General features: G+C 49.2%; 1 protein-coding gene across 1 annotated transcript in view; it reads left to right on the top strand.

Annotated features, from left to right (window-relative positions):
- The first annotated feature begins 4337 nt into the window (after positions 1-4337).
- Positions 4338-13516, top strand: part of CIART (circadian associated repressor of transcription) — a 22420-nt gene continuing 13241 nt past the window's right edge. The window contains exons 1-2 of the mRNA XM_089657021.1: positions 4338-4898; positions 10363-10438. Coding sequence (XP_089513147.1) covers positions 4356-4898; positions 10363-10438 — 619 coding nt within the window. The 5' untranslated portion in view covers positions 4338-4355. The remainder of the gene's footprint in view (positions 4899-10362; positions 10439-13516) is intronic.

The raw sequence follows: 13516 nt of genomic DNA, 5'->3' as shown, positions 1-13516 counted from the left end.
CCCTCATAATGGGCACAATGGGTGTACAGACCCGGGAACTCAGCACAGGGATGGTGGGAACCCCTCATAATGGGCACGGCGGGTGTACAGACCTGGCAATTTTTGGTCTGATGGCTGCATGGCATTTCTAGGGAAGGGTTTCCTGATGACCACAGTGGACCATGCCCGGGCCCATGTGACAACTCCGGGGCGCAATTGAAATGGGGCAGAGCGTGGTCACCCTGTAACGGGAAGTGCCGCAAGCCTCGGAGCTCCGTTTGGCCATAGGGCTTCCCTATAGACAATCCTGCGGCCAACCGATGGCTCAAGCCTTGCTGGGTGACAACGCCGTTGCTGATTGCAGCACATGGGCTCAGAGTTGTCAGCTTTCACCAGGAAGTGCTGTCATTGGCAGGATCTCCAGGGAATAAACTTTGCCATCGATTCCCAACAAATGATCTACAGGGGCCGTGTCAGATATATCGATTTTGGGTTTTCAACAAAAAAAAAAAAGTTGCAGCAAAATGCAACAACTGCAGCACTCGTTGCAGTTGTTCCGTCTCGATCCGCGTGCAGTTTTTTCGGGGCTTGGATCAGGTTGAGGGCGCTGTGTGTGCGTTCCAGTTTGAGAATGTATCTGACGCCCCCATGGCACATGGCAGTGCCGTCCCAGCCGCGCTGGTTGCAAAACCTAGTCAGGTGTTCTGAGCAGCTGATTGGAGCAGAAAGGCAACTTCGGCTAAGCGCACCCCCCTCTCCAGTCTGCCGGCCCCTCCCCTCTGCACACACTCCAGTTCCCCAACCCTTCCCGGCTGTAGCGATCTCCGCGGCGCCCTCTCGAGTAATGTGATTGCCGGGTTACATAATGCAGATGTTTACTCTCCGTACATTGCTAAGCCGTGTCGTAATAATGTATCACGTCCATCTGTAGCACATGTCGGAACATTGTGTTCAGAGGAAGTGGCTACCTAGGAGGTGTTACGTTTCAGCAGTTGTCAGGATTGGCCCAGAGGATCGAGATAATTGGGTATTCGATGGTGGCCATGCTTTGAGTACGCCTTCCAAATGGATGGGTTGGCCCAACTTAATGCACCCATCAGGGGTGCATCACTTTGTAGTAAAGAACTAAATATCGAGAGCTTAAAAAAAATCAGTCCGTTGACCGCTCCGTGGTTTACCATTGTTAATCAATTCGATTAATTTTAGTGGTGTCGAATGATCGACTAAATGTGTCCAATAGGCACGTGGCCACCTAAAGTGTATCCGAACCAGCCTTGTTCAACAGGATTGTCAGGATTCAGAGACTCCTAAAATTAGCTCATTGGTGGTTTGCCCCTTAAGTTGGTGGTCGGTGGGAAGAATGTTCCTTTAGGTTGGAGGTCGGTGGGAAGAATGTTCCTTTAGGTTGGAGGTCGGTGGGAAGAATGTTCCTTTAGGTTGGAGGTCGGTGGGAAGAATGTTCCTTTAGGTTGGAGGTCGGTGGGAAGAATGTTCCTTTAGGTTGGAGTCGGTGGGAAGAATGTTCCTTTAGGTTGGAGGTCGGTGGGAAGAATGTTCCTTTAGGTTGGAGGTCGGTGGGAAGAATGTTCCTTTAGGTTGGAGGTCGGTGGGAAGAATGTTCCTTTAGGTTGGAGGTCGGTGGGAAGAATGTTCCTTTAGGTTGGAGGTCGGTGGGAAGAATGTTCCTTTAGGTTGGAGGTCGGTGGGAAGAATGTTCCTTTAGGTTGGAGGTCGGTGGGAAGAATGTTCCTTTAGGTTGGAGGTCGGTGGGAAGAATGTTCATTTAGGTTGGAGGTCGGTGGGAAGAATGTTCCTTTAGGTTGGAGGTCGGTGGGAAGAATGTTCCTTTAGGTTGGAGGTCGGTGGGAAGAATGTTCCTTTAGGTTGGAGGTCGGTGGGAAGAATGTTCCTTTAGGTTGGAGGTCGGTGGGAAGAATGTTCCTTTTAGGTTGGAGGTCGGTGGGAAGAATGTTCCTTTAGGTTGGAGGTCGGTGGGAAGAATGTTCCTTTAGGTTGGAGGCCGATGAGGAGATCCTTTTTAGGTTGCAGGTCAGTTGGAAGAATCTTCCCACCGACCTCCAACCTAAAGGAACATTCTTCCCGCCGACCTCCAACCTAAAGGAACATTCTTCCTGCCGACCTCCAACCTAAAGGAACATTTCTTCCCGCTGACCTCCAACCTAAAGGAACATTCTTCCCGCCGACCTCCAACCTAAACGAACATTCTTCCCGCCGACCTCCAACCTAAAGGAACATTCTTCCCGCCGACCTCCAACCTAAAGGAACATTTCTTCCCGCCGACCTCCAACCTAAAGGAACATTCTTCCCGCCGACCTCCAACCTAAAGGAACATTCTTCCCGCCGACCTCCAACCTAAAGGAACATTTCTTCCCGCCGACCTCCAACCTAAAGGAACATTTCTTCCCGCCGACCTCCAACCTAAAGGAACATTCTTCCCGCCGACCTCCAACCTAAAGGAACATTCTTCCCGCCGACCTCCAACCTAAAGGAACATTCTTCCTGCCGACCTCCAACCTAAAGGAACATTTCTTCCCGCCGACCTCCAACCTAAAGGAACATTCTTCCCGCCGACCTCCAACCTAAAGGAACATTCTTCCCGCCGACCTCCAACCTAAAGGAACATTCTTCCCGCCGACCTCCAACCTAAAGGAACATTTCTTCCCGCCGACCTCCAACCTAAAGGAACATTCTTCCCGCCGACCTCCAACCTAAAGGAACATTCTTCCCGCCGACCTCCAACCTAAAGGAACATTCTTCCCGCCGACCTCCAACCTAAAGGAACATTCTTCCCGCCGACCTCCAACCTAAAGGAACATTTCTTCCCGCCGACCTCCAACCTAAAGGAACATTTCTTCCCGCCGACCTCCAACCTAAAGGAACATTCTTCCTTTAGGTTGGAACTCGGTAAGAAGATCCCTTTAGGTTGCAGGTCGGTGGGAAGATCCTTTTTTTCTGTTGTAGGTCGGTGGGAAGAATGTTCCTTTAGGTTGCAGGTCGGTGGGAAGAATGTTCCTTTAGGTTGCAGGTCGGTGGAAGAATGTTCCTTTAGGTTGCAGGTCGGTGAGCAGATCGTTCCTTTAGGTTGCAGGTCGGTGAGCAGATCGTTCCTTTAGGTTGCAGGTCGGTGAGCAGATCGTTCCTTTAGGTTGCAGGTCGGTGAGCAGATCGTTCCTTTAGGTTGCAGGTCGGTGAGCAGATCGTTCCTTTAGGTTGCAGGTCGGTGAGCAGATCGTTCCTTTAGGTTGCAGGTCGGTGAGCAGATCGTTCCTTTAGGTTGCAGGTCGGTGAGCAGATTGTTCCTTTTAGGTTGCAGGTCGGTGAGCAGATCGTTCCTTTTAGGTTGCAGGTCGGTGAGCAGATCGTTCCTTTTAGGTTGCAGGTCGGTGAGCAGATCGTTCCTTTTAGGTTGCAGGTCGGTGAGCAGATCGTTCCTTTTAGGTTGCAGGTCGGTGAGCAGATCGTTCCTTTAGGTTGCAGGTCGGTGAGCAGATCGTTCCTTTAGGTTGCAGGTCGGTGGGAAGAAAGTCCATCAAACAGTGGTGGTCAGTGTGTTCCCCTTACAGACAGCTGAATCGATCTGCCAAGTGGTGTTGGAACTCGAGTTATGGAAGCATCATCCGATGGGAGGCCCATCAGCCACAGCTCGAGGAACTTGAATGGGGGCCGTACCAATGGGATTACGAAAAATATCATTGGTGTCAATGAGAGCAATAGTGCCCCACCATTGGTGTCAGTGCCAGAATTAGTTCCCCATCTGACTCCAATGTACTATTCCTCCTACGGTCGCTGGAGATGGGTGACTAATTCTCCCACTGGGGCTTTATTCCTTCCACTACCACCAATTGGAGGAATAGTGTTCCATCTTTGGTGTCGGTGCAAGGAATAATGCCTCAAGGGCCAGATAAAGGCAAGCAAAAGGGCCACAACTGGCCCACGTGCAAGGGTTTTGCCCAAAAGCAAAAATGTAATAAATTGCACCTTGACATTGGTTCTCGTCTTCGCCTACTCGACTCATGAATAGCATTCCTGTCTCTTCCCACTCTACTATAAAGTTGAAGAAAAAATATTTGTTCACTTTGACTTCAGTTGGCCAGAAGATGAATCATTCATTGCCGTAATCGTTTTCTATACCTGAATTCCCTTTGTCCGAACCCCGCAGCCTTGCGTTCTGTTTGCCGTTTTTGGTTCGTGCTTTTAGAACGCTCACATTTCTAAGAAATCTTTTCAAAAGGCTTCAAAAGCATGTTAGCACAGGTTGACTACCAAAGATAAAAGATCAAGGTGTAGCCAAGCAGTAATTGTTGTACTCAGCTGAAAAAGTCTTTGTTTTATGTCTACAGGCCACTGACTCACCCATGGAAGACACGGAGTCCTCGGATTTTCTGTCCTCATCAGACTCCCTCTTGTCTTCAGCCAGCACCACAACCTCAACCAACCAGGAGCATCCAAGCTATGTTGGTTTTGACGTCTTCCTCTCTGAAAGTTTGGCTGAGCCCACCAAAGGTGAGAAAGACTTTGAAGATGTAAGAATGATCCCGAACTCTCGGCTGACCAGTGCCAGCCACCCAGTCCTAATCCATCTAGAGAATGAATACCAAGCTAGGAGGACCTTTTGGCATCAACATACGGGACAGAATTGCAGGTATTCGGGAGAGGTTGAAGGATGGACATCCTATCCAAGTAGGAGTAAGCTTAGGAGTCGAGTATCGCCACTGATGAACAGAAAGCAAGAGAAGCAGCTGAAGGACTTGGTGTTCCCAGACGGGTCAAATTATGAGGCCCATCAAGGACTCAAAAGGCAGCGGATACAGGAGGCCAAGTCACTTGCCAACCGGTGGAAGGAGAGAAAAGAGAAGAACCTTCCAATATCTGATGGAGATCGCATCTTTGCTGAAAAGGTAAGTGGTGGCAAATAGTTAAATTCCAGTTAAGAATTTTTTTGTGTGTGCGCAATCCCATCTGGAAGATTTCTTTCCCACTTCCTGTCCCTGTGGCACTTATACAAAAAATAGGGAGTGAGGTTGTTTCTGGCACAGGAAGATACGAGTCCTCTTGGGAGAGATTTACCATCATTTCCTGTTCTGCCCCCTATTGAGGGTAGATGTAAACCCGATCACTAGACTTCCATGGAAGCTTTACCATTTTAATGTTTCTAGTCCTTTCCAATATTTCTAATCTGCAAAGATCGTTAAAATAATCAATGATGATCCTTCCATGAAGGTCCTTGTTCAGGCATTTCCAACTATAGGGTGACAACACTCGCGCGTTTCCGAGTTGTTTTCCTGGGTAGTCACTTGGGCATCCTAGAGCGAGTGGCCTAGTGATCTTGCCATGAAGGTCTTTGGTCAGGAACTTTATTTTATAGGGTGAAAACACTTGAGCCCCATTTCCATGTTGTGCTGTTGAGCAGTCACGAGTTTCTAATGTAGAGTGGCCTAGTGATCCTGCCACAGAGGTCTTAGGAGCTTCCTGTTATGGGGTGACAACCCTCTGCCCCGTTTCTGAATTGTGCTCCTGGGCAGTTGCAAAGGCTCCTAATGGAGAGTGGCCTAGTGATCCTGCTATGGAGGTCTTGGTCAGAAACTTCTATTGTAGGATGACAACCCTCTGCAACTGCCCAGGAGCACAACTCTGAAACTGGGCAGAGGGTTGTCACCCTACAATAGAAGTTTCTGACCAAGACCTCCATAGCAGGATCACTAGGCCACTCTCCATCAGAAGCCTTTGCAACTGTCCAGGGCCACAACTCAAAAAAAGTGTCCAAATGTTGTCACCCTATAACTGGAAACACCTGAACAAGGATCTTCATGGCATGATAACTAGGCCTTTGCAACTGTCCAGGAGCACAACTCTGAAACTGGGCAAAGGCCTAGTTATCATGTCATTTGGACACTTTTTTTGAGTTGTGGCCCTGGGCAGTTGCAAAGGCTTCTGATGGAGAGTGGCCTAGTGATCCTGCTATGGAGGCCTTGGTCAGAAACTTCTATTGTAGGGTGACAACCCTCTACCCAGTTTGAGTTGTGCTCCTGGACAGTTGCAAAGGCCTAGTTACCATGCCATGAAGATCCTTGTTCAGGTGTTTCCAGTTATAGGGTGACAACACTTGGACACTTTTTTTGAATTGTGCCCCTGGGCAGTAGCAAAGGCTTCTGATGGAGAGTGGCCTAGTGATCCTGCTATGGAGATCTTGGTCAGAAACGTCTATTGTAGGGTGACAACCCTCTGCCTAGTTTCAGAGTTGTGCTCCTGGGCAGTTGCAAAGGCCTACTTATCATGCCATGAAGATCCTTGTTCAGGTGTTTCCAGTTACAGGGTGACAACACTTGGACACTTTTTTGAATTGTGCCCCTGGGCAGTAGCAAAGGCTTCTGATGGAGAGAGGCCTAGCGATCCTACTCTGGAGGTCCTTGGTCAATAACTTCCTGTTATGGTGTGACAACACTCGGCCAATGTTTCCCAGTTGTGCGCCTGCGCTGTCGCATGGGCTTCCAACGGAGACTACAAGTGGCCATTTCATAACTTATTTGTCCCCTCGTACATGGGCACAGGTGGTTGAGATATCTCAGCTGCCTGTCAAAACCTAGCATTGGCCACTGGACATCCCACTGTGGATGGTGAATCAGCAGCTGTTCCCATATGAAAGGAGCTTTACCCAGGCATGGTCCACTGTTGTCACCATCGCAACCTTGAGAAATGTCATTCAGCTCTTTCTGACGTGCATGTAAACAAGAAGTGCCTGCAAAGAGGTTGAATGAGATCAGCAACACTAAGATGCAACGAAGGGTAACAGTATTTCTTTTTTTTATTCTTCTTAAATGGCAGTTGTGTACGAGGAACAATGCTTTAACAAACCGTCATTCAGTTGGGATCTAGGAAACAGGTCAGCAGCTGACACATCTTGGGGTGGGCCTCTGAGCTGGAAAGTCAGCTTAGGGCAACATCAGTGAAGCTCTGTAAGGGGAACGTGCCTAATTCTATTTGAAGAATGAAATTGTGACATGGGTCCCATCACAACAGCTTATGTATAATTGGCTCTCGGTGGTGGGAGTGAGTCTCCGCTGGTAATGCGGTTCACACTGTGGGCAGTATTAGTCAAGGATCTGATGCCGCCTTGGCCTCAGACCTGTGTATCCGACACGAGTATGAAGCTGTCATGTACAGCTGGATTGTGCTCTATCCTCTCGGCATTACATTAATCCTGCAGGCTGATACAGCCGCCCTGGCCTGGTAAGGGAGTTAGGACTTGCGTCGTGATCCTCCTGAAATTTTCCATTTATGCAGCAGAGGAATTGCGCACAGCAAGCTGCCAACTTTTTAAAAGGTCGTTATATTAATACTTTAAAGAGGACTGGTCACCTACCTGGAAAAAGGAGACCTGCGGCCCGGTACAGAAACCTTTTTTTGTTTTAGCATTTCCAACCAAAACTGAGCGACTTTTTTTATATTGCTGAAGAAATAGTTGGAACCTCTGCTTTTTATGCTGATAATGGTTCCACACCACGATCCATGCTCTGGGCGTTGCTGCAGAAACTGTGGATGACTTACGAGGTGACACTATACCATGTACAGTGTATATTCAGTCCTGTCCCTATACAGTGTATCTTCCCTTCAGTCCATCTAGCGTCAATCCAGTCCCTATACTTTGAATTTTCAATCTAGACCCTGAACATTGACTCCTCCATCCAGTCCATATAATCTCAGTCAAGTCCCTATACATTGAATCTTCTGTCCAGTCCACATAGCTTTGACCTGGACCCTATACATTGAATCCTCCATCCAGTCCATATAGCTTTAGTCCCTGAGCGTTGCGCCTTCAGTGGCGGCCCTAGAGCGTTGCGCCTTCAGTGGCGGCCCTAGAGCGTTGCGCCTTCAGTGGCGGCCCTAGAGCGTTGCGCCTTCAGTGGCGGCCCTAGAGCGTTGCGCCTTCAGTGGCGGCCCTAGAGCGTTGCGCCTTCAGTGGCGGCCCTAGAGCGTTGCGCCTTCAGTGGCGGCCCTAGAGCGTTGCGCCTTCAGTGGCGGCCCTAGAGCGTTGCGCCTTCAGTGGCGGCCCTAGAGCTTTAATCCAGTCCTTATACATTGGATCCTCAGTTGAGGCCCGGCCCTTTTATTTTATAGCGGATCCTCGGTTGAGGCCCGGCCCTTTTATTTTATAGCGGATCCTCGGTTGAGGCCCGGCCCTTTTATTTTATAGCGGATCCTCGGTTGAGGCCCGGCCCCTTTTTATAGCGGATCCTCGGTTGAGACCCGTACATATGAGTTGTATTTTCAATCCCTTCCAATAGACATTGCTTCCGATTTTGAAGCATGGGTTGAGTTTTGGTCTCTAAAATGGATTGGTTTTCTTGTGTAGCCTTCCACATGGAATACATTTTGTATCTGGACTATCACCTCATAGCGTGACTTTTTATTTCAGATCCATTTATTTGCCTCACAAGCCAAGGTTTGGTGTGTAGAAGCCACCAGCACTGAATCCAGACACTGTATAAACACCATTGCAATACTACTGGGTAGGAACACTGGTAGGACCATTGCAGGTTCTATCATTTCTTCTCCGTTCTCCCAGATCTTTCATGGGGTGTCACACTGGTGGGACTTCCCTTTGCTTTCTGTCCCAGAGGCACAATAGGAAGTACATGACAATATTTCCAGAGTTAGGGGGACCTTTCTGCTTTGACAGCTGACACCGGAACAGGTGCGCCCATTGGAAGATTTCCCCTCCTCTTCTGTTCTGGTGACATCCATAAAAGTTTGGATTTCTCATCACTTTCTGAAGAGGGTGACCCTCCCTGACTGAGACAGAGGTTCTAACCTTTCTGTGCCCCATCAAGAACTAAAAATAAAAGGTTTTGGCTACAGATGTTCGTTCTCACATTGACAATTTAAAAGCTATTGTGTGGTGTGTCGGAGACAAAGAAAGAAACAACGTATTGATACAAAGATATGGATCTTCCAGGAGATCTCACAATCCTTCTGGGTCACAACTTTTGTCAAGGCCACCCAGAACAGACGCAAGGAGTTTGGTTACAAAGAGTTGCTTTTGTTTAGTTTCCACCAAGCCAATCTCTTGCCCTTTTTTTAGGGGTTTTTTCTAACCTCAATGGGGGACACCAAAGTCTCCTTTTTTTCCAGCAGAATATAAATGTTTTTGTCTCTTCAGAGGTTCAGATAAGCAGATTTAGTTGAATTGAAAGTGAACTCCTGTATGACCTGTTACTTTGATGGCCTAAACCCGTGTTGGTCACACCATCCTCCTTTGCACTACCGCTGCTTGTCCAGTGGAACCAAATGGGCAAAGTACAGGTTCATTTATGGGTTAATTTAAACCTGTGCTCAGCCCTTTCCCAGGTTTTCGATAAAGAATTTGTCTATCGGTAAGAGTATCTGCCTAAAGAATCCATTCAAGTCACACTACATGGCCAAGTGTCTGATGGCCATCCCATTGCAAAACCATGGATGCCAAGATAGAGTTGGCCTCCTTTTTCATCTAGAACACCTCCACTCTTCTGGTAAGATGATTTTGGAATGTGTCTACATTTGTGAGGTTAGGTACCTGGATGTTGGATGAGAAGACCTGGCTCACCATCCAGTGTTCCAAATAATCCTAAAGGTGCTCAGTAGTATTGAGGTCAGGTTTCCATGTTGGACACTCAGGTTCCTCCTCACCAAACTGGTCAAACCATGTCTTTTATGGAGCTGGCCACCAATTATGGACTAAGGGACTAGTGCTTGGTGAGATGATCTGGCTGACCATCCTTGTTCCAATTCATCCAAAGGGTGTTCAGTAGGGTTGAGGTCAGGTCTCCATGTAGAACACTTGGGTTCCTCCTAACCAAACTGGTCAAACCATGTGTTTATGGAGCTGGCCACCAATTATGGAGTCTGGTACTAATGTTGGATGAGATGATTTGGCTCACCATCGGTGTTCCAGTTCATACTGAGGGTGTTCAGAAGGGTTGAGGTCAGGGCTCGGTGTAGGACACTCAAGTTTCTCCTCACCAAACTGGTCGAACTATGGAGCTGGAGTTGTACACAGTCGTGATGAACATATTGAGCCTTCCCCAATTGTTACCACTAGGTTGGAAGCGCACAATTGTCTCCTTTGCTGGAACTACATGAAATTTGGAGGGGACCCACAAACTTTTTACCACAATTGTCAGCTTGGTGACCTGACTCTTGAAATTGGACAGTATGGGTTTAGCTTTCTTGCAATGGGAGATGAGCATACATACGTAAAATTCTGTGTCTACTAATATATACTTTATAAAAAAAAATTGTAAGAAGATAATCGTAGTGTATTTGATGAAAATCTACAAAATTGGCATGGACTGTTTGATGTTGACCTGTATCTTTTTTTCCTTTCAGTGCCGGGAACTCCAGGGCTTTATCCAACCTCTGACAGAACTTCTAAATGGATTAAAAAGGGGCAGATATGACCGAGGTAAATATACGATAAGGGGCAACTGTACTGGTTTGGAGTCTTGTTTTTAATATTTTGTTTTGTTACCTGACTATTACTCTAGCTTCAATTTTTTTTTTTTTTTATTTACAAGTACATATTTATTGCATGGAAAAGGATTCCAGAGCACCATTAGGAGCGTTGCCTCTGTGAACAGTAGATCGCAGGTGCAATGCCAGGCTCCTACAGACTGCTGCATCAGTAACTTGTTACTCCCTGGCTACGAATGTAACATGTTATAAAAGGTGAACTGATCCTTTGTAACAGAATCGTAATTCAAAGCAGACATTTCATCAAAGGTCAGCTTCTGTTTTCGTAAAGTTATCCTTAAAATCAACCCCCTTCAGTCTAAGAAGCATTCTTCCCACTGACCCCCAATGTCCCATTCCTCCCGTTGGCCACCAACGTGCGAAACATTCCTCCCGTTGGCCACCAACGTGCGGGGAGCCTTCCTCCCGTTGGCCACCAACGTGCGGGGAGCCTTCCTCCCGTTGGCCACCAACGTGCGGGGAGCCTTCCTCCCGTTGGCCACCAACGTGCGGGGAGCCTTCCTCCCGTTGGCCACCAACGTGCGGGGAGCCTTCCTCCCGTTGGCCACCAACGTGCGGGGAGCCTTCCTCCCGTTGGCCACCAACGTGCGGGGAGCCTTCCTCCCGTTGGCCACCAACGTGCGGGGAGCCTTCCTCCCGTTGGCCACCAACGTGCGGGGAGCCTTCCTCCCGTTGGCCACCAACGTGCGGGGAGCCTTCCTCCCGTTGGCCACCAACGTGCGGGGAGCCTTCCTCCCGTTGGCCACCAACGTGCGGGGAGCCTTCCTCCCGTTGGCCACCAACGTGCGGGGAGCCTTCCTCCCGTTGGCCACCAACGTGCGGGGAGCCTTCCTCCCGTTGGCCACCAACGTGCGGGGAGCCTTCCTCCCGTTGGCCACCAACGTGCGGGGAGCCTTCCTCCCGTTGGCCACCAACGTGCGGGGAGCCTTCCTCCCGTTGGCCACCAACGTGCGGGGAGCCTTCCTCCCGTTGGCCACCAACGTGCGGGGAGCCTTCCTCCCGTTGGCCACCAACGTGCGGGGAGCCTTCCTCCCGTTGGCCACCAACGTGCGGGGAGCCTTCCTCCCGTTGGCCACCAACGTGCGGGGAGCCTTCCTCCCGTTGGCCACCAACGTGCGGGGAGCCTTCCTCCCGTTGGCCACCAACGTGCGGGGAGCCTTCCTCCCGTTGGCAAACGAGCTCATTTTAGGGGTCCCTAAAACCTGAAAACTATTTCAAGGGTTCCTCTGGGGTTAAAAAGTTTTGAAAACAGGTACACTCAAGGTGGCCACATACATATTGGATACAATCATTGTAATCACTGACCACCAACCTAAGGAACATTCTGACCACCAATGTAAGGGACATTCTCATTGCCCCCCAATAAATTGTTTTAGCAGGGGTTCTCCCAGCCTTGGTTCTAGGGTTCCTTGGGAGTAAGAAGGCTGAGAGAGGCTCTTGTAAGTCCTAGCCAACTGGCTGATTGGTGTGTCTGTTGCCTGTAGGGCCCTGGTGGTGGTTGATCTCTACCAGCTTCACCTGTTCCCAGTCTTGTGTTGTCTTCTGTGGCCAATCCCCAGCCAGCAAATGTATCCTGTCCTCACTCTCTGACTCTCATTTCCTCTGTCAGGTGTGCAGTCTCTGACAATCCTCTGGAGCGCTATACTTCCTGAACATTGTGTGGCTCTTGGGTGATGTCAGGGGCCACATTTGAGGCTCTTTATTAGTTGACAGCCACTGCTGTAGGGTATTTACTTTGCCCAGCCTGGCCAGTTGCAGTTGTCTTCTCCTCCTTTTTTGAATCCTTTTTAAATTGGCGGAAGATTTCCTTCCATTGACCAGGAATTACCTCCACATCCCTGCGGCAGGATTGGGTGGTGGTGGAGTTCCGGTAGATCCTTGTTTCTGGTGGCGGTAGGGTGCTTTGCATTGTAAATCGGTTACATAACTGGAACGAGGAGCCTTCCTTCACATGGCTCTGCAGGAGACCGACCCCCTCCTCCTTCTCCTCCGGGGCTTAAAGGGGAAGTACCCTCATTTTAATTGTCTCCAATCCATAGAGGGAAAGGAAGTGGATTAACCCCTTCCTGACCAGAGCGGATTAAACCTAGCGGCAGACAAAAAATGCATTAAGTTGCAGCAAATTGTAGCCCGCCTTATTTCCTGTGTGGAGGACGTTCGGCATCATCTAGCCCTTTCTGCCCCAGCCTGACTGTCCCTCTGGCCCATCCGCAAAAGATGGAGTTGGCCTTTAACTTTAGTGGATTTTTACTGAAATCTTGTGCTTGATAGACCTCTGTGCTAATATGTGACAAACCGGGGAGGTGCATTTTTTGGCATTGTCGTCAACGAGGGGGGGGGGGGTGCGTTTATTGGCATAGAAGTCAACGGGGGGGGGGGTGCGGTTTTGGCATGGTCATCAACGGGGGGGTGTTTTTTGGCATAGTTGTCGACGGAGGGTGCGTTTTTTTGGCATAGTCATCAACGGGGGGTGCGGTTTTTGGCAAAGAAGTCGATGGGGGGTGCGGTTTTTGGCATAGTCATCAACGGGGGGTGCAGTTTTTGGCAAAGAAGTCGACGGGGGGTGCGGTTTTTGGCATAGTCATCAACGGGGGGTGCGGTTTTTGGCATAGTCATCAACGGGGGGTGCGGTTTTTGGCATAGTCATCAACGGGGGGTGCGGTTTTTGGCAAAGAAGTCGACGGGGGGTGCGGTTTTTGGCATAGTCATCAACTAGGGGTGCGTTTTTTCAGAAGTCGACGGGGGGTGCGTTTTTGGGCATAGTCGTCAACGGGGGGGGGGGGTTGATATAGAAGTCAATGGGGGGAGTGCATTTTTGTGGCATAGTCATCAATGGGGGTTGTGTTTTTGGCACAGAAGTCAACGGGGGGGGTGCGGTTTTTTTGGCAAAGAAGTCCACGGGAGGTGCGGTTTTTTTTTTTTTTGTTTTTTTTTTTGGCATAGTCTTCGACGGGGGGTGCGTTTCTTGGCATAGAAGTCAACGGGGGGTGCGTTTTTTTTTTTTTTTGTT

Source organism: Staurois parvus, unplaced genomic scaffold (genome assembly GCF_062004578.1).
Source record: "Staurois parvus isolate SC_StPar_1 unplaced genomic scaffold, SC_StPar_1.0 ptg000956l, whole genome shotgun sequence".
Lineage (NCBI taxonomy): Eukaryota > Metazoa > Chordata > Amphibia > Anura > Ranidae > Staurois > Staurois parvus.
This window is presented reverse-complemented; position numbering and strand designations above follow the sequence as displayed.